At 53.8% G+C, this 19255-nt stretch overlaps 3 protein-coding genes across 3 annotated transcripts; 2 read left to right on the top strand and 1 right to left on the bottom strand.

Moving 5' to 3' along the window:
• The first annotated feature begins 196 nt into the window (after nt 1–196).
• PEX11A (peroxisomal biogenesis factor 11 alpha) lies at nt 197–5604 on the top strand. Its single transcript, XM_066558963.1, has 3 exons — nt 197–297; nt 816–931; nt 2529–5604. The coding sequence occupies exons 1-3, from the start codon at nt 242–244 to the stop codon at nt 3092–3094; spliced, it is 738 nt and encodes a 245-aa protein (XP_066415060.1). The 5' UTR covers nt 197–241; the 3' UTR covers nt 3095–5604.
• Nucleotides 5605–9488: 3884 nt separating this feature from the next.
• Nucleotides 9489–15304, top strand: PLIN1 (perilipin 1). The gene is made up of 8 exons (XM_066559056.1): nt 9489–9533; nt 10309–10507; nt 10638–10720; nt 11402–11654; nt 11840–12168; nt 12683–12829; nt 13507–13740; nt 14234–15304. The coding sequence occupies exons 1-8, from the start codon at nt 9489–9491 to the stop codon at nt 14618–14620; spliced, it is 1677 nt and encodes a 558-aa protein (XP_066415153.1). The 3' UTR covers nt 14621–15304.
• A 218-nt stretch (nt 15305–15522) lies between these two features.
• Nucleotides 15523–19204, bottom strand: LOC136562122 (ras-related and estrogen-regulated growth inhibitor-like protein). The gene is made up of 4 exons (XM_066558764.1): nt 18288–19204; nt 17828–17881; nt 17486–17562; nt 15523–16933 (listed from the first exon to the last, which is right to left on the bottom strand). Exons 1-4 carry the CDS (start codon nt 18601–18603, stop codon nt 16508–16510), a joined length of 873 nt encoding a protein of 290 aa, XP_066414861.1. The 5' UTR covers nt 18604–19204; the 3' UTR covers nt 15523–16507.
• Nucleotides 19205–19255: the final 51 nt, after the last annotated feature.

Below are 19255 nucleotides of genomic sequence, written 5' to 3' on the forward strand. Positions count from 1 at the left end.
TCCTCTGGCTTTCCCGGGAGGATCCGCCGCAGGTCAGCCGGCGGCTCCGGGGCGGGGGAAGCCTTTAGCGGTGACACCGCCGCTGCTCCGTCGTTGACCTTGCCATGGTAACGGCCCCTCGGTGCCGCAGCCCGGCCGGGAACGCGGCGCGCAGCGGAGCATTCCGCGGCGGGGCGGGGCCCGGGCACGGCCGGGCGGAGCGGCCGCGGCCCCCGCGCTGCTCCCGCCGTGCCGCCGAGCCATGGAGGGCTTCGTGGGCTTCACCAACCGCTGTCAGGGCCGCGACCAGCTCTTCCGGTGAGTCTGGGGACAGGCGTGCTCCCCGGGAGCCCCGGCACAGACCCAGGGACCGTCAGCCGCCTCGCGGCCGTGCCCGCCCCGCCCGGCCCCTCAGGCAGCCCGGCCCTGCCGCGGGCCCCGGGCACCTCCTGCCCTGCCCGGGGATGGTACCGAGCCTCCTCCGCCGTGCCCAGCGACAGGACGAGGAGCAGTGGCCCTAAACTAAAACACAAGTTTGGTTTTTTTTCCTCCTCCTCAGCGTGAGGAGGAACTTTTATAAAGTGCGGGTGGCGGAGCGCTGAGCAGCTGCCCTGGGAGAGCCTGGAGCGTCCCTGTCTGGGGACATCCCAAACCTCCCTTGTCACTGTGTCACCTGCTCCAGGGGATCCTGCCTTGACAGTGGGGTTTGTACTGCATAGTCTCCTTCCGAGCCTGACAGTTCTGAGTCTGTGGAATAAACCTGTCCTGCTGCTGCCATCCTGTGATTGTCCGTGTCTCACCTGTGTCTCGCCCTCTCCTCGTCTTTTCCCTTCCAGAGCCACTCAGTACACATGCATGTTGCTCAGCTATTTAATAGAGAATAAAGCCGATAAAAAGAAGCTGGTAATGAAACTCAAGCAGTTGGAATCTAGCATGAGCTCTGGCCGGAAAAGTAAGTACCCAGTGTCTAGAGGGATAAGAACTTCTTCACTTGCTCCTTCCAGTAAAACAGCTCCTGGCCTTGTGTTTCCTGTAGTTAACCTACCTTGAGCCACAAAACCTCTTTTAGTATTTTTATAGAACTGTCAATAGACCTTATCCCTGCCATGGCTTGCCAGGCTAGGTAAGGCTAAATAGATTTTTTTTTTTTTAACTTCCTCAGCCTCCTCTTCATTTAGACAATTGGAATTACTGCTGGATGGATGAGAGGAATAAGTTAACAAACAAGTTAACAGTCAGCTGTTGCTGCTGTAGAGGCCAGACTGTCACCTCTGTTCAAGGACAGACCAGGGTTATGAGGCAAGGCTGGCTCACTATATGCTCATTAGTCCTTCCAGCTGATGGGTTGAGACAGCCCAGTGCTGAAAGATCATCATCCCACAAGATCACCTCTGAAGGACATCCTTCAATCTGGCTTTTATATCCTACTTAACATATTAATCTCTTTAGCATTTCTACCCTACTAATTGACATACCCTTCCATGCTTACAGCCTGACCATTTGCATCACTCCCTTCTGTGTCATGGTTGCATCCACGATGATTACACTGTTACTATGTGTGTATCACTTGTTTTCAGCTTCATCTTGCACCCACTTGTCAATTGCTCAATCCTGGAACAACTGCAACACGAGACAAATATTCTAGTCTATCATATTGCCATGGATTTGTTTATTATTCCATTAGCTTCAGAGGTAATTTCTAGTGGGGAGGCCTATTGGTTTTTCAGCATAGCCATAATTCTGCTTCTGCTAAATAAATCACTAATAGACACCAGGCCTAAATTCAGGGCTCTTGTAGTTTCACCAGGCTTGGGTGCTGTCAACATCTGTCACTGTGACAAGGCAGCAGGGTGTAAAACGTGTTTTCAATAATATTGTATTAACATGCAGGGGCCAAAACCCAAACACAGCAGGGTGTAAAACGTGTTTTCAATAATATTGTATTAACATGCAGGGGCCAAAACCCAAACGGTGCAGCAGGTGAAATCAGGTTTGCCATATGTTGTAGTTTGAAATGGAATACAGTGCTCCACACAGTTTACAAAGAGCTACGTGTGCCTGTGGCAGATTCATGGCTGAGGAGGGACTTTGGTCCCTGTGCTCAGCACGTGAATCACCAGCTTTCACAGGCACAGAGGCCACCGATATCTCATGGCTGCAACAGGATTAATGCAGACACATCTTCTGTCCACAAAGTGAGGCAAAATGCAGTGCAATGTACAGCTGAAATTAGAGACTCTGTTTGTGTTCTTTATTTGCTGGCACTGACTCCTGCAGAGCCGAGGGTGATATTGGTCCAGAGGGGTGCAAGAACAGAGTGGCAAGAGAGGCTGCAAGTCCTGGCTGTTGACCAGACGTGTGTATGTCCTGGGCTGGTGATGTTTACACAGCACTGAGATGTTTACACCCCTTTCCTCACTAATTCTAGCAAGTTCTCAAGCACACAAATGCCCAAAGCCCTCCAAGTTTTGTACAAACACACGCAAACCATGACAGGCTGGGCTCTGCGCGAGGCCGGGCCGTGCTAACCTCTGTGGGCTCTCTTGCAGTGTTCAGGCTGGGCAATGTGGTGCACGCCTTGGTGGCAGCCAGGAGAGCTGCAGAGCTGCCAGAGGTGGTGCCTCGCCTGTGCCTCACAGGCTCCCACCTCAGCCGGGCCCTGTACTTTGTGTGCGACGCTGCGCTCTGGCTCCGCAGCGTCGGCCTCCAGCCAAACCTCGACAAACCCAAGTGGCACACCTGGGCCACCAAGTGCTACTACTGCTCCCTGCTGATGAACCTGGCCAGGGATTGGTATGAGATCTCCTGGAGGCTGGAACAAGCTGCGCTGGAAGAAAAGGCCAAGGAGAATTCTGTCTGGCAGGAAGACGGCAAGGAGCTAAACGGCGTGAAGAGCGATGGTTTGCACAGTTTTCTCTGCCAGCTCTTTCAGATACTGAAAAGGAATCCTCCTTTGCTGCTGGACTTGGTGAAGAACCTCTGTGATCTCTCAGGCCCTTTGGATACGCTGGGAATCTACAAGACCAACCCAGGAGTGATTGGTTTCTGTGGTGTGCTCTCCTCCCTGGTGGGGATTCTCACATTAGCAAGCCCACATCTGAAGCTGAAACAGTGACATAAAAGGAGCTGCATAGTATGAGGCTGCAGCTTTGATCCTCTGACAGATTTTTATCTTCATATAGCACTTTCGAATGAACATGTCTTAAAATAATCTCAAGATTAATTTTGTCCTCTGAAGAAGTGAATTCTGCCACTTTTCCTTCCCTGTGCCTTTGCAGATGAGTTTAGTGCCATGACACACTCACTGATGGGGTGGAGAGAGGAAAAGGCCAAGTAATACTTCACAAACTGAAAGAGGACTTGGAATTTGGCTGCTAGATAAGAAAATATTCCTTTATTTTAATACAGGGTTGTGAAATAACTGCATAGGCAACTGTAATAGGTACATGATTCATGACTACACTAACCATGTTTACACTATTCACTAATCCAAGGTCCCTGCAGTCAGATTGTCTAGAGTGGGCTAAGGTGGGTTAGGAGCTGCAGTTAGAGCAGGCTGAAGTCGGGGATGAGTATTCTGATGGGTTTGGTTGGTGGGTCCTATGCCCTGCAGGCACTGAGCACACTATGGTGGTACCTGTAAATGGTCTCTGTGGTGTGTGTCCTGGTGGTGCTGGAGCTGCAGTCTAGTGAGTGCCAACTCCTGTCCCAAAAAATCTGCACTTTCTTTGTTTCCTTTGATACTGTGAGCCAGGGACTGTTGGCCAGTGACTCTGACTGCTCCAGCAGGCCACAGCTGAGGGCTTTGGTGCAGGACAGCATATTAACTCCCAAACCCCTGTAACTGCAAGCACAATTATTTTCCATTAATGATACTGTGATAAGGAGCTTGTTTTTCTCTTTAAATTTACATGAAAAATTCCAGTGTAATAAGGAGTTTGGAACATGCAGTTAAGGAGAGAAGCCTGGCTCAGAGCTCGTTGAGTCACAAAAGCTGCAAGGACATGTTTCTAGTTGTGTAAGCTCCAGGAGGGGAGAGAATGGAGTTTGTCATGATAACATCAGAATCCCATGTGGAAAAAAGCTTTTTACTGGATTTGGGCATTCATGGTTTAGACTTTCCTATCTGGTGCTCCCTCTCCTCCCTGCTCATGACCACATGATTGCCTGTGTGTTCCCTCGCTGGCTGAATGTGTTCAGCCAATTGAAAATGCCTCATTTTGTTGCCCTGCAACTGTGTTATCACTGGCACTGCCTCACTGGCAGTGATGGCTGGCAGTGTAACTGGGTTAAAAGAGAAATGCTGTGTCCAGCTCTCTAGCAGGGCATGCGGTTTTTGCTGCTCCTGACTTTGCAGAGTACCAGTCTGACTCCATCTGAGACAAAATTGCACATTATACAGGAGATAAATGTAACATTTTGCTTCATCAGTTAGGCCTGTGTGTTCTGCTGCTTCCTGGTGTGAGAAGTCCTTGTTTAATCTGTCAAGGAGATGTGAACAGACTAACCTGGACCAAAGTTCTCTCTTATTATTTCTGATGCTATCTAAAACCAGAAAATTAAAAGGTGTGGGTGTCCTTTATTAAAAGGCAAAGGATGTGGAATTAAGTAAGCAGGTGAGGCAGTGCACCAGTTTACCTGAAGTTGTGGTTGGGCTTGGAATTACTTCCAGTTTGCATATGAAGTGATAGCCTGCCAATGAAGTGTTTGAAAAGAAAAGGGTTGCTGGCAGGATAATTAAGTGTGTTTGAAGACCAGATGTGGCCTTCAGGAGCTCTTCTTTTCAATATGGAAATGAGTAGCACTAAAAGTAGAAGCATACTGGTAGTTCAGGCCAAAATGGAGCAATGTGTGTGGGATATATATTATAGGCTATATTCTAGGCTTCCTCTCTTTTATAAAAATGGATTTTTTTTGTTTGTTTCTTTCTCCATTTGTGTTTCATCTCCTGGCAATGTGGAAGCCATCTCTCCCTTAGTCAGAGTTGATCATTACCCCAGTGTGTAGCAACCCCTGGAAGAAAGGAAGAGGAGTCTTGATCATCTGACAGTGGAGGTTTGACCAGCTTTTGTCTACAGAATTCCATCTTATTGCTAAAAATGTGCTTTCAGTCCCACTCAGGGGAGCTCTCAGATGCAAAATACTTCACAAAATACTTTCACTGGTTTGCCAATTGCTTTCTCTTTCCCTCTTACACTTTTCAGGGAAAGCCATTGATAGAGCCCAATCTCCCTCCCTGTGCCCTGCAGGCAAACACTGTGCAAAGCCCTGAGCCAGGCTTTGATGTTTCTCCCATAGGGCCTGGTGTGGATTAGCTTGTGCAGCCTTATTGAGGGAAACGGGGATGAGTTTTCAGCCTGTCTCAGCCCTGCCATTCTCCATGATGTAGGCTGGAACACACAGGAATACCTCTGTTTACTGGATATTAAGCACTAATATTTGCCTTCTGCTCCCCAGCTGGAGGCTGGTGGTTTAAGGTACCTTAAAATAATGTGACTGAAGCTATAGGATTGTGATCATATGGAGAAAATCCTTTTAGTGCCTTTTTTTGTATCTGTTTCTAATACAGCAGTTGAAGTAAGAACAAGATGTTTGAACATAAGCAATAAACTGTGATGAGTGTGACACTGTGTCTGTGTATCACTTGGAAGGTGGTGTAAAGAGGGAGAATTTCTCCCATCTCTGAATTTTATGAAAGGTGACACTTTTAAAGAGACATTATGAGTGGGTTCTAGAGCTTTCCTTTTGCAGTAGCCAATTGGCAGCTAGATTCATCCAGCTAATTTAGAATCACAATTTCAGCTGCAAAACCATTAAGAGATGTGTGAGTATCAGGTGAAACTGCATCCTTAGAGTGCCCCAAAACAAGGAGGTGTTTTGGGAGTTGCCATCAGCTGCCTTTGAGTACCAGCTGTGAGGGCTGGAGCCTTGTGGCCAGTGTAGGCACAGCTTTGGTGAAAGAGGCAAGGGCACCTGCATTTCAGTATCTTATAAACAGCTTTTCATTTGGATGGTCATGGTTTAATGACAAATGCCAGGTCAGGGAGGGAACAAAGGCTGACATCTCTGGCAGAGGTGGCAAGGGATGGAGCCAGGGTTAAACTGAGCTCACTGTTAGCTCCTACCCCCTGCAGTGAGAGCCTTGCAAACTTGGAAGCTCCCAAATGTCAGCTCCTGAACAATGTATAAAGCATGGCATTCAGGAGTGCTTTAGCAAGAGTTTCCTTTTGGATTAGTGGCCTCAGACACATTTTGTAATGGAAACAGTAGGAGAGTGGTCATCATCTCTTCTGCTTACAGACAGGGCCTTCCTAACATTAACACTGTGCTGGGCCTGACATTTCAAGGAATATGTGAGCCAGTGGGGATTCCCAGGTGAGCATTAAGAGCAGGCAAAGGTTAAAAACCAACATCTCCAAGGAGATACCAAATAAACCAGTTCTGTAGAGGAAGTGTCACTAGGGGAGGGTGTGAGTAGTCTTCCAAATGTCTAAAAGCTTTTCTGCCAAGAGCAAGGCAATGAATCAGTCTCCAGATCCAGGAGATAATACTTTTATATTGCCACAAAGAATTAATCACACCTTTTTTTGAACTGAAAGTAAAATAAAAAATCTAAATAGCTTGCCTAGGAGGGCGTCCTTAAAAAGAAACTGGGCAGATATATATCAGCAGTGGTTATGGGGTTGCTGATCCTGCATGGAAATGAATCAGATACTTCTCCAGCCCCTTCCCAGACCAAAGGATAAAGGTGCCTTGCAGGGTTTTGGGGATCGGGCTCATCCCCTCACCGTGGTGTATTACTGAGTGTGGAGCAGACTGCAGGGACAGGGGTGTGAAACTGCTTCCCTGCACCCTGTGGGTCTGTGAGCTCTCAACATTGCCTGCAGGAGCACAGGGAGTGTTTCTGGTGCTGGAGTGGTGGGGCAGGGAGGCCATGGTGCCTTTGCCCTGCAGAGCCAGGGCTGGCACAGCCTTTGGCCCAGAGGAAGGGGAGGGGATGAGCACAGGCATCAGTAGGGCAAGGGCTGTGTTGGCTCGTGACTCCAGCCAAGGCAGGGAGGAGGTTGCTGTGCCCTCTGCACTTTCAGCCATGCCAGCAGGGCTGGAAAAAGTCTGAGTGCCAAGAGAGCAAACTTTGAAGCAGGCTGGTGCCCTTTGTCCCTCTGTCTGAAGGGCAGTGGCTGACCCCAGCACCAGCTGGAGGCAGCCCAGCATATTCATGTGCCTCTGTACCCAGCCAGCAAGGCAGGCACAGCCCTGGGCTGGGAGCAAATTCTGGGCTCTTTGGGAAGCAAAGGGGGCTTTTTCTTTCTATCTGTGGCTTTCCCATGCCCCAGGGAAGCCTCCCAGCCCCATGCAGGAGCTGTGCAGCCACAAGCAGGGAGCCATGGAGCCATGTTGGGTGCTCACTTCCATGTGCTGAATGGGAGTGCTGGGCAGCTGTGGGCATTGTGAGCCACATGCCAAGGGACACACAGCAGCCCTGGACCTCTCATCTGCACTGATCTCCCTGATTATTGCCTTGTCCTCAGGCATTTGTCCTCTTTCCACCACACTGTCTTCATCTCATCACTGTGGCACATCTGTAGTCAATAACCAAAACTTGGCATGGTCCCATACAGGTGGTGTGGTCTTCTTTTCAATCAGTACCACAAATGGATTTGTTAACAGTGGTGTGAGTCCTCAGTGTGCCTCCTGTGCACTGAGGCCATGGAAGAGCAGCATTTTAGTGAGGGCACTGCTGGCTGGTCAAGGAGGGCAGTTGTTCCTCTACAAAGCATTTGTGAATCCACATTTGGGAAACCATGTCTTGTTTTGGTCCCACCATCACAGGAGACATCTTGAATAGTCTTTCATGAGAGGGCAAGGCATTCAGGGGCATGGAACACAGGCTGCACCAGCACTGAATGGGGCACAAACTCTGCTCAGAGGTGCACAAAGCAGTGATAGGAGATGTCAGGTACAACAAAGAAAATTCCAGCTGGACATTAGGAAAAAATAGTTTAACCATTAGTATGGTTAGCACAGGAACTGGGCCCCAGAGAGAGGGAATCCTCTCACTGAAAGTTTTTAAAACTGGACAAGACCAAGAGCAGCCTGATATGACTTTGAGGGTAGCCCTGCTTTGAGCAAGAGTTGAATGAAGTGATCTTCAGAGATCACTTCCAAACTGATCTTTTTTCCATCTAGCCCAAATGCCTAAAGCTTTCCTAATGCAGTGTCTGCTCTGACCCACAGCTAGAGCCTCCTCACCAAAAGCCTCATGAATCATCTTAGAAATTGCAGACCTGCCCAAACCAGATTGCTTCAAACAGAATATGTCCCCCACATCTGCCTTCTGCTCCTTGTGCTCAGTAAACTCTCCTGGGGAGAAACCACTTTCTTGATCTCTGTTAGGTTTCCCAGCAGGATCATACCCTGGTCCATCAGGAGGCATAGCAGGGCTTACAGAAACACAGGAAGGTTTTAATCTCTTAGGAAACCCTGACTCTTCACCTTCTCCCTGTCTGCTCATGATCTGTTGCTTTCGAGGTGGTGAGGTCCCAGGGCATCTCCTCCTCTTCTGTGGAAGGAGTGGTGTTAAACCCTGGAACGTTCCAGCTGTGCTGCAGCTCCTGCACTCTGCAGGGAAGGCAGCAAAGGGGATTTTCTGCCGTCATCTGTTCCCAGTTACGGTGGTTTCAGGGAGCTCCTTGGCCCGTTTCCACCACAATCCCTCAGCTCCCGAGCCCACGCAACAGGGAGGTGGGGCCTGGTGGTGGTGGTAGTGGCCAGAGCACAGTGCCTCACCCTCACAGGACCAGGCTGAGGGGACAGTGCAGACACCACTCTCTGCTCCTGCTCTGCTGGGGACAGGCTGGCCCTCGGTGAGTAGTCTGTGCCCACTGGGTGCTCCAGGACAGCTTCAGTGGTTCCAGGGAGTGAGAGCAGGGATCACCCATTCTCTCTAGATTTCCAGAATTTCATCTGCTGCTAAGAAAAAGGGGTCTGTGCTGGGGCTGGAGCTGTGTTTTCACAAGGATGAGTGCTGGCATTTTGAGCAGCAGATATGTGCAAGGGGGATGCTGACCTCAGCTGGACATCTCACCATATCCCTACCCACTGCTTTTCTATCTGCTCCTGTCCTGCCTTCCTATCCCTTCTCAGCCAGAGTCTACTCTCATGCACATCTGTTAGCATCCTAGCTGCTCTGAGTTTGCTTTTCCAGCATACTTTATCCTGCTCTTACCATAACTTCTCTAAACTACATGCCTTTCAACTAATTTTTTTGGATCTTTGGGTGTTAAGGCACACGAGCAGGGCAGGGCTGCATGGAGGCTTTGGTTTTACATTTAACTGGTAAAAAGTCAAATGTTGGGTAATGCCACATCCATTGCACCCACGGGAGGTGTGTGTCAGCCCAGCTGCTGTGCTTGGGGGTGCAGGAGTGAGGGGGGAGCCCAAGCCCAGCCCTGCTTTCAGGCAGAGTCTGCGGTTCCCAACTTTGCTTTGCAGGTGGGTGTGCCACAATGACGGTGAAGAAGACTCAGGCTCTGCAGGATGGAAATGCCAAGGTGGGTGCAGGGAAAGGGAAAGAGAAAAAGGCAGAGATGTGCCAAGGGGGCCAGGTAGTGTGTGCTGACTGTGCTGGATGAATACCAGCCTCACCTCATGCTGTCTCACATGTCCCATGTTCTCTTCATATGGATCTTTACCTGCAGTAGTATGGAGCATCATCAAAGGCAAAGGGCAAACTTTTTTTGCTTGCGTGAAATTAAATAGTTCAGATTCAAAAAAGTTAATCTTGAGTTGATGTAAGCACTAAGTGATAGCTACCAACTGTGCCTGTCCTTCATCTGTGCCCCATTTAGTCCTCAGATCTCCAGCATGGAGGTTTCCACAGGGTGGAAAGCCAGAGGGAGCATCTAAACAGCTGGGCTTGGGATCTTGGAGGAGTGAGGACCAACCCCCTCAGATACTGCCTGCAATGTCCCTGCTCCCTCAGTGGCAACAGCCAGCCTGTTTGTCCTTACTCAGCATACTTGGGACATCCTCAGTGGGGCTAGAGAAATACCCTCCTTCTCTTCCCATGCAAGCCAAAGTGTGAGTCCTCAGTGTGCCTCCTGTGCATTGGGGCCATGGAAGAGCAGCATTCTAGTGAGGGCACTGCTGGCTGGTCAAGGAGGGCATTTGTTCCTCTACAAAGCATTGATCCTCTACAAAGCATTGATCCTCTACAAAGCAGTGATCTCTGCTCACTCCACCCACCGAGAGCCAGCGCTGTGCGGGGAACGGGGCGCTCCTCAGGGAATTGCTGTTGGCTCACCCGTGTCCACCCACCATGCACAGGAGAACGTTCTGCAGAGGGTGCTGCAGCTGCCCGTGGTGAGCTCGACGTGCCAGACGCTGCAGCGCAAGTACAGCAGCACCAAGGAGTCGCACCCGCTGATGGCCTCGGTGTGCGAGGTGTACGAGCGGGGCGTGCAGGGCGCCGGCGCCCTGGCCATGTGGGGCATGGAGCCCGTGGTGCGCCGCCTGGAGCCCCAGTGTGAGTCCGTCTGCTGGGGGGGACGTGGCAGGGGGGCCCAGCAGGGCTTCCCCTGGTGGGACAGCGCTGGCACAAGCACGGGCCTGGCACAGCCCAGGGGATTTTCTCACCATTCTTTTGCCCATGGCAGTCGCTGTGGCCAACAACCTGGCTTGCCGGGGCTTGGACCACCTAGAGGAGAAGATCCCTGCTCTGCAGTACCCTGTTGACAAGGTAAGTCACAGGCAGGACAGTCACTCTTGCACTGAGAATGACACAGGAACAAGCAGGAGGCAGTACAGGAGGCAGTATTGTAGAAAGAGCAAAGAAGACTTTATTCAAGAGAACCACACAGTTTTTATAGAGTGATACCATACATTCTATTTGATTGGCTAACTAACAAAAACACTTTCCTCATACACCGTCCTTGAGAAGAACAGAAAGATGAAGTAGAAAAACACCACCTGTAGATTGTTTATACTTAAAAAGTTATCACATCCTTACAACTCCCTAAAAGTTCTCATAAGCCACCATGAGAAACACTTGCTGTTTCTCTCTCTCTCTGTCCCATGGCATCCACACAGGACAATCTGGGACCCCCCAGCCCCTCTGAAAAGCCCACAGTACATCTCCTCTAGTCTTTCTTCTGGATGGTGACAGGCTGCTGGCTGGGAAACAAGGCAGCATCTCCAAGTGAGGGCTCCTCCAAGGGCCTCTGCAGCCTAAACGATGGTTGGGGCTCCCAAATACAAGTCAGGAATGTCCTGTGTACCATCCCTGCCAAGTACCTCCAGCCCAGGTTGGAGATGCCCCTCTTGCTGGCATGGACATGGCTGGGGTCCCTGCAGTCCCTCTGGCTGCCCTATGCCACCCCAAGCACACCAGAGGGGCTGTTCTCCATCTCTCTGCCCATAGCTCGCATCTGAACTGAAGGACACCATCTCCTGCCCCCTCCAAAGTGCCAAAAGCACCATTGGCAGCTCCATGGATAAGATCATCGAGCTGGCGGCAGAGGGCTATGAGGCCACCAAGAGCACAGTGGAAACGACAGCCAAGTACACAAGGAAGAACTCAGTGACCCAGATGGCAGCTGCAGGGGTCGACACAGCCCTGGGAGGGCTGGAGAAGCTGATGGAATACCTGCTGCCAGAGGAGGATGAAGAAGCAGGTAGTCCTGATGCCCAAATCTCCTCTGAGGGAGGCTGGTGACAACTGGCTGGGTGGCTCCTCAGGTTGTGGGGTGCATGGGGCAGGAGGCGGCCCCTGGATTTTGGCAGAAGGCTGCCTAGGAGGGTTGTCCCACCAGAATGTAACCTTCCCACCATTCTTCCGCCTGTACTCTTCTACCTTTAGATAAGAAGCCCAAAAAGAAACGTCTGTCAACACCAAAGGTGTCCCAGCAGCAGCCCAGCACTACCACCACCACTCCCAGCGCTCCCAGTGCTACCAGGGCTCCCAGTGCTCCCAGTGCTCCCAGGGCTCCCAGTGCATGCAGCACACCCAGCACTCCCAGCACTTCCAGCACTCCCAGTGCTCCCAGTGCTCCCAGTGCTCCCAGCACCCTGGGCCGGATTGGTGCTTTGGTCAGCACCGTGTCCCACCGCGCTTACCAGCAAACCACCCAAAGCCTCCAGCGTGCCAAAACCAAAGGGCAGGAGCTGGCCTCCTGGATCCCCATCCTGGTGAGTGCCAGGACCCACCTGCTGGGTTCCTGCTCCCCCATATCCTCTTTTGAGCTGATTTTGCTTTCAGACAGGATGTTTCAGGCTCCTTGGAGCAAATCTGAGCAGAGTTCGCTTCCCCTGCTCAGCAGGACAAGCTGGGGCTGGCGGTTCCTGCGTGATGTTCACACATAACCATGTACCACATTAGTGGGACAAGTTATTTTTAGCAGGTTCCCAGCATGTAATTGTTGATTTATGGCCTTGCCATAACATCCTTCCTAAAGCAAAAAGCCCTTGCAGAGACCCAGAGAAGGAGGAGAAGGAGGGAGAAGGAGGTGTGTTTCCTACCAGGTGGTTCAGTGGGAACAACTTCCCTGGCCTGTGCCAAAATCCCAGAGCTCCCATCTGCCCTCAGGATTTCTCCCCAGATGCACAAATGAACTCCCTGTGCACCCCTGTGTACTTCAGGCTAAAAGGACGGAGTGGGACCAGCCAGCTCCCTCTGAGTGGTGCCTTTTTGCTCCCCTGGCAGGGAAGCCTGGCCAAGCCGAGTGCCCCTGCAGCCCCCCAGGCCCGCAGTGACGGGCAGGGCAGCACGGGCTGGCAGACCCGGCGCCATAGCAAGGCACCCGAGCAGAAGCAGGAGAAGGCAGGCAAGAAAGACACCAACCACACCAAGGTATGGAGAAAAGCAGAGCAGTGAGCTGGCAATCTCCAAAGCATCGTCCTACCCATGGACCATGGAGGCTGTTCCCCCATACCTTTGGGGACAGACCCCTATCCCTGCTCAATCCTGAAATGCAGCTTGGAGGATGCAAGAGAGGGGTGGCAGTGGGGCAGTCCCAGGAGACCCCTTCCCTTTCCCCAAAGCTGTGAACTGTGGGCTGCCTCTGTGCCAGGCAAAATCACCCTGGCTTGTATGTTCAAAACTCCTTTGGAGCTGTGGGATGCCAGCACTGAACTCCCTACTGAACCTCTGAACACCCCTGAAAAATTCCCTGCCGTGGTCCCAGCAGGGAGGGGCGGTCTGAGCCGGTGGGGCTGGGAACAGGCTCCTGCATCGGCTCCACTGGGAGCTGGGGACGGGAAGCAGCAGGTTGGGGTCAGTGCCCTTTGCCTCTGCCTGCAGCGGAAGCACAGCCTCGAGCAGAGGGTCCCCCGGGACCCCGAGTGGGGGGAGCTGGCAGGGACAGGGAGAGACCCTGCTGCAAAGAGCTGCGGTGGCTTTTGCAGAGCAGCCAGCTGAAATCTCTCAGGCTCAGAGCTGCAAAGGGGATGGGGAAACCAGGGCCACCCCTGTCCTGTCCTGCCTGGAGGTGGGGCAGGTCCAGGAGCTGAGCTGGTTTCTCTGGGCAGGCGGGACAGGAGCCCGGGCTCGTGGGCAGCGTGGCTCACAACCTGCAAAGCGCCTGCGCCTCGGGCATCTCCAGCGTGAAGAAGGTGCCAGCCGTGGCCTGGGATGCAGCAGAGGGCTTGATCCTCTTCACCCCCCGCAGGCTGTCCAGGGCCATGGAGACTGTGGATGCTCTCGGGGGGAACCTCGTCAGTGCCCCTAAGCATCTGCTGGGCACCCTGTACAGCTATGTGCCGGTGAGTTTGCCCCCAGCCAGGCCCTGTCCATCTCCAGCAGAGCCCATTCTGCTCAATCTCCTGCCATGAGCACCCCACAGCTGCAGGCAATGTCAGACTGGGGAGATGCCATGAAGACACCTCAGTGCCACCCTGCTCTTGAGCACCCCCATAGCCATGACAGTGAGTCCCCCAACAGAACAAATGGGTCACACAGTGGTGACACCTTCACACAGTTCATGCCCAAGCCAAGGTGTGACCACATTCCCAGGAAGGGGAAAGTTCAGGCTGAGACCCTGTTCTCTCTCTTTTACCTCAGCCTCTTGTTCCCCTGGGAGCATTTCTCCACCACAGCTGCTCAAGGACTGCAAGCCACCCACTCCTCTCCACTCTGGGGGAAAACTGGCTTCTCCTGAGGTTCTCCCAGTTTAAGGGGGGGGGGGGGCTGTGTAGCACAGGTGGAGCAGGGCTGGCAGGTGGCTCCACCTGGCTGGATGCTCACCCCATCTCTCAGCTCCGCAGGCAGTCGGTGAAGGAAGAAGAAGCATCCAGGGCCAGCAAGACCAACACGGAGAAGAAAGAGAAGAAGGAGAAGGAGGAGGAGGAGGAGACCAAGTCTGCTGCCCCCTCCACCGAGGAGAAATCCCAGCTGAGGAGTGACTGGCGGCTGTACCGTGGCCATCACCCCCTGTCCTTCCTGGGGCTCGAGGACCCCCTGTTCCTGCGGCACGGTTACTACCGCAGCCCTGCCCTGGAGGCCGAGTACCCATTCCCGCGGAAATCCGCCTTCTCCCCCTACAACAGGAGGGTGAGCGAGGGCTCCTACCGCTTCAGCCCCGAGTCCATGTACAGCCGGGCCTACTATGGCAGCCTCTACAGCCCTGTCTACAAGAAGGACTGAGCTAGCAGGCGGGACAAGCATCCCAGCCCCTCTCCAATCCCCTCAGCACGCTTTGCCTGGGCCCCTGCCAGCTTCCCACACACACCCCTGTTCCAGGACAGGAGCTTCAAGTGGTAGACAGGCCATGGGATAGTTTATTCTGGAGTGCATCAAGGCCAGGATGGGGGAATAAAGGCAAACAAAAGCCCTGCTGCCAGAAGGAGAAGGTAGGGGAAGGTGGGACTAGGAAGGTGAAGGAGATGTGGAAAGAGCGGTGAGACCAGAAGAAGGGATCACCCAGGGCTGGCACTAGGCTACCTTGGACCCTGCTCAGCAGACAGGGTGAGCTTAGATGGGCTACACATTGAGAGAGAAAGAGGGGAGGATGGCAAAGCTGTCAAATATCACCATAGCAAGCCTGCTTCCCCATCCTTCCTCCCTCCATCCCCCTTTGCAGGGCACATCCCTATGCACAGATTGCTCCTCCATGGAGGGGCTGAAGATCCCCACCAACCAGCAGGATTCATGAGTGGGAAAGCCCTGGGCACTTCTCTCCCAGCTGGTAGTGGGATGGATGGTGGGGTCAGGAAAAAGAACAGGTGGAGCTCCTGGAGCCCCTCTCCCACAGGATCACCTGGCTTCCCACAACACCTTGTTGTATCTGCTGCAATAATAAACCTGCAATAATAAACCACCTGCCACTCACCCCATCTGCTCAGCTCCTTTGTGGCAGTGAGACGCCAAACCAAGGGAACACGGTGGGGTGAGACCCCCAACTCAGGGCCAAGGGAATGGGTGCAGGAAACATCCTGTTACATTCCCTGTGGGTAGCTGCCACTGGGAGAGTGGGTGCTCGTGCCCAGCACAGTACGTGTCTCTTCCCATGCCCCAAGTACAAATTCACAGCTCCAAGGAGCCGGGGCTTCCTGCCAAAGACAATTTATTGCATTTCTAGAAGAACACAGCAGAGAAATCAGTGTCCCTACAGCACGCACAAACCCTCTCCCAATACACTGCTTTCCCAGGGCACAAAGAGAAGGGTTTGGGAGAGGCAGGGAAAAGCCTCCCAGCAGCAGAGGGGTCAGCGAGCCCCTTTCCCCAGCTCCTTTCCTCCCCGGGGACAGGCAGCCCTACAGAAGGAGTGGCTTGGGAAGGCTCGCGGTGCAATTCCCATCCTGGGAACGAGCCCCGCGCTTGGCTTTTCCCAGGCACAGCCTGTACAGCGCCCGCCCGCACAAGAGAAACAAACGGCTGGGATGGCTGAAAGGCTGTGGGGGAGAGGGCTGTGAGCACGGCTGTTCAAAAGCACGGCACGGGGGATGGGAGGCACCAGCCCTCACCAAATTCTCCAGGATCGCCAGTGCCCTGGGCTCTGATACACACGCGGGAACTGCCAGTGCCTCCCCAGTGCAGAAAGCCCCACCTCTCCAGCTCATGGGTGCTCCAGGGTTACTGAAGAGGATCCTGATGAGGGTTAAACAGGAATAAGGATCCCAGAGTAGGAGTGGAGAGACAGAGAGTCATGTGCTGTACAAGAGCAGGATGTTCTCCCTAATTGCTGACAGCCTGGGCAGCTCCTGCTACAGGAGCCAGGGATGCTGCTGCCTGGAGCTTTGGCAAAATCCCCCCCGTGGTTTCCAGTGTTGGAGGATGGAAGGAGAAAGCAGGAGGCACCTAAAGAGCTGGTAGAGCAAAGAGATGAGACTGTCCCACGGCAGAGCCAAGAGAAACCCACTACAGTCCTCAGCTGCACTGGCTGTGCGAGGCAGGACACGCAGACCCTGACACGAGGAGGACAGCAAGGAACTGTCATACTTATGGAAAGCCACACACCATGTCCATGGGCACCCAGTGAGGAGGCCTGGCCCAGCTGGGCAGCACAGAGAGCAGCAACAGCCGTGCAGGAGCTCAGAGGGAGTCTGTTCGCTTTCGGGCAAACACAGCCGACATGGTCTTGACGATGCCCCGGATCCCTGTGCCCTTCTTCATGGCCAGCTTGGTGTCTGGGATGAGCTTGGCCAGTCCATGGAAGACCATGAGGGCCCCGTGATAAGCCTCAGCGGCAGAGACCTCATAGAAACCGCAGTCTAAAGAGAGGGCCAGGAGCCGGCCCTCCTCGCTGGACACCACCCGCTGGTGGTGCAGGTCCCGCTTGTTGCCCACAATGACAATGGGCACCTTCTCCTGGCTCTGCCCCTCCTTGGCAGCCTTGATGAACTGCACTTTGAGGGGCAGGATGTTGAAGCTGGCACGGTCACAGATACTGTAGACCAGGACAAAGCTGTCTGCCCACTGGATTCGCTTCTCCTCTGAGGAGCCATCCTCTGCCTGCTCCTGTGGGGAAAGAGAAAAGGAAGGGTTGTTTTATTGGGCTCCCTCCCTCCAGGCCTGCCTGATGGAAGAGGGCAATCCTGAGCCTGTCAGGACAGGGACAGCTAGAGAACAGCAAAAGGGCAGAAAGAGGAGTACCAAGGAGGGCAGAGCAGCACCTGGCAGAACTAACCAAGGGGGGACGATTCAGCTTTCAGCATCACACCCTAATCCTAACCCTCACCCAGCTGCCAAGCACTGCAAGCTGTAGGTGATAACACTGTGGGGACCTCAGAGCAGCACCTCTCTTTCTTTACCACAGTCCTGTACTCCCATCAGTGCTTCAGCTCCAGTGTCCTCAGCCAGAGGGCCATGGGCAATGGTAACTATTGCTACCCTGTCAGCAGCATTGCTGTCCTGTGCTTGGCAGCTAAGAGTTCAGTCACTTATGAACCCACTGATTTGAAACTCTTGCTCAACTGGACCTCCCAGCCTGTGGTTCCCCATAGGTAACTTCCAGTAAAGGGGTTTTTTTCCCTGGGGTAGAAAGGGGTGCTAGGAGTGGAGCTCTCTCACCTGGGAATTGGGGACGTCCCAGATGTGTAAGAGAATCTCTCGGCCATCCACAGTCAGGTTGTGGCTGTAGATGAATTCTGTGCCCCCAAAAAGAAAGAAAAATCGTCATCTTCATGGTGTCACCAGCTGCCACCCTGGACCTTTCGCACCCCAGAGAAGCAGCTCTGGAGCAAAGAGATGGGTCACTGAACAAATACAACACTGAGCCCCTGGGAGCAGGCAGATGCTCTGGAGAAAGGCAGGAGAGGATGGGCTGCAATGAAATCCCACAGGCAGAAAAGCAGGGTTGTCTCTGGATCCCAGGCCCTGCTGAGAACTGGCCTGGCCTGGCCTGGCACTCACCCATGTCTCCGTACTCTCCAATAAAGCGCCGGGTCAGGAAACGCACGGTCAGAGCTGCAGGCGGAAGGACAGGAATCATCAGAATAACCCCAAACCTGGAGGATTCTCCTTTCTAAATCCAGAGCAGAGTCAGGCACCATGCCCTTGTAAACTCCTACCAGCAGCAACGACCTCTGAGTCTCCCCAGCCACCAGCAAGTCTGTGAGTGCAGCAGAGGCACAGCAGGAACCAAAGCATCTGCACGATCTGGAGCATCAGCAAACTGCAGCTCAGTGGAAAATACCTTCCCTTGCCATTCCGCGGCTGGCTACGAGGTTGTGCTCAGCTTCCCCACCTTGAATCACAGCTGCACCCCAGAGCTCAGCCCCACCTCACCAATTCACTCCATGGGCTGCTCCCTGCTACTGTTCCTCCAAAAACTGCAGTTTTCAGCCAGCTACAGTTCACGGTCAGTTCTCACCTGATTTCCCTACGTTGTCTGCTCCCATGACAAGGACGTTTGCTTCCATCTTCAGGGCAGCGGGGCCAGGCACCTCCATGAGGGCAGGGTGGTCGGGGGTGAAGCTGGTGCTGCGGCGCAGCGGGAGCCGGAGCCCCATGCCGAGCGTGGCCGAGCCCTCGCACGGTCCCAGCCGTGTGTACAGCCCGGCTCGGCACAGCCGACAGCCCAGCGCTTCCCACGGCACCCGGGGGACCCACGAGGCCCATACCCCTCCCCGCAGCCGCAGGGGCGGTGCACAGGGAACTGCAGGCAGCCGGATGAAAAACTTTGTCATCGCTCAGAGTGTCCTGAACATACGTCAGTGGCTGAGCCGGCCCTGCCAGCCCCCAGCGCGGCGGGCGGCCGGGAAGCACCAGCTGTCGGCACCAGCTGCTCCCAAACCGCATCCCAGGAGGGACCCACGCCCCCACCCCAAAGCACTTTGTGCCTCGGCAGGGCCGCGCAGCCCCTTGTCCCTTCCCCACAGTGATCGTGGGAATGTCACCGGGAGTGTCACCGCTGCTGGGCTGTCTCGTCAGGGATGAAGCGGCTGATGAGAGTCCCGTGCGGCTGGCGGAGCATCTCATGGGTGGCCGAACTTTATTTCACCAGCGATGGAACACTTCACGATTAACGGAGCGCTGCCTCGCATGTGACGAAGCATCTCACGAGGGATGGAATCCCCTGCGAGTGAGTGATGAAACATCCCAAGAGTGATGGAGCTTCTCTGGAGTACCGGGGAGCCGCCGCGCAACTCCTGCAGCCGCGGGCGTCTCCCGCTCCCCCCGGCTGCTCTCCCCGGCGTGCGGCGAGGACCGGCCGCATCCTCCGTTCCCGACCGACCGCATCGTCCTCCCTCCCCGACCCTCCGCATCCGACCGACCGACCGCATCCCCTCGCGGGCCCGCATCCTCCTCCCTGCCCTGCCCGGCCCGCCGGGAGGAGCC

Source organism: Molothrus aeneus, chromosome 13 (genome assembly GCF_037042795.1).
Source record: "Molothrus aeneus isolate 106 chromosome 13, BPBGC_Maene_1.0, whole genome shotgun sequence".
Taxonomy (NCBI): Eukaryota; Metazoa; Chordata; class Aves; order Passeriformes; family Icteridae; genus Molothrus; species Molothrus aeneus.

Bases quoted from the DNA above. Each gene is read 5' to 3' on its own strand.
- PEX11A (XM_066558963.1), top strand. From the start codon at position 242: ATGGAGGGCTTCGTGGGCTTCACCAACCGCTGTCAGGGCCGCGACCAG. The intron at 298-815 runs GTGAGTCTGGGG...TTTCCCTTCCAG, and splicing joins GGCCGCGACCAGCTCTTCCG to AGCCACTCAGTACACATGCA. The intron at 932-2,528 runs GTAAGTACCCAG...GCTCTCTTGCAG, and splicing joins CATGAGCTCTGGCCGGAAAA to TGTTCAGGCTGGGCAATGTG.
- PLIN1 (XM_066559056.1), top strand. From the start codon at position 9,489: ATGACGGTGAAGAAGACTCAGGCTCTGCAGGATGGAAATGCCAAG. The intron at 9,534-10,308 runs GTGGGTGCAGGG...CACCATGCACAG, and splicing joins TGCAGGATGGAAATGCCAAG to GAGAACGTTCTGCAGAGGGT. The intron at 13,741-14,233 runs GTGAGTTTGCCC...CCCATCTCTCAG, and splicing joins CCCTGTACAGCTATGTGCCG to CTCCGCAGGCAGTCGGTGAA.
- LOC136562122 (XM_066558764.1), bottom strand. From the start codon at position 18,603: ATGACAAAGTTTTTCATCCGGCTGCCTGCAGTTCCCTGTGCACCGCCC. The intron at 17,563-17,827 runs GTGAGTGCCAGG...TTGGGGGCACAG, and splicing joins TGGAGAGTACGGAGACATGG to AATTCATCTACAGCCACAAC. The intron at 16,934-17,485 runs GTGAGAGAGCTC...CTTTCCCCACAG, and splicing joins GGGACGTCCCCAATTCCCAG to GAGCAGGCAGAGGATGGCTC.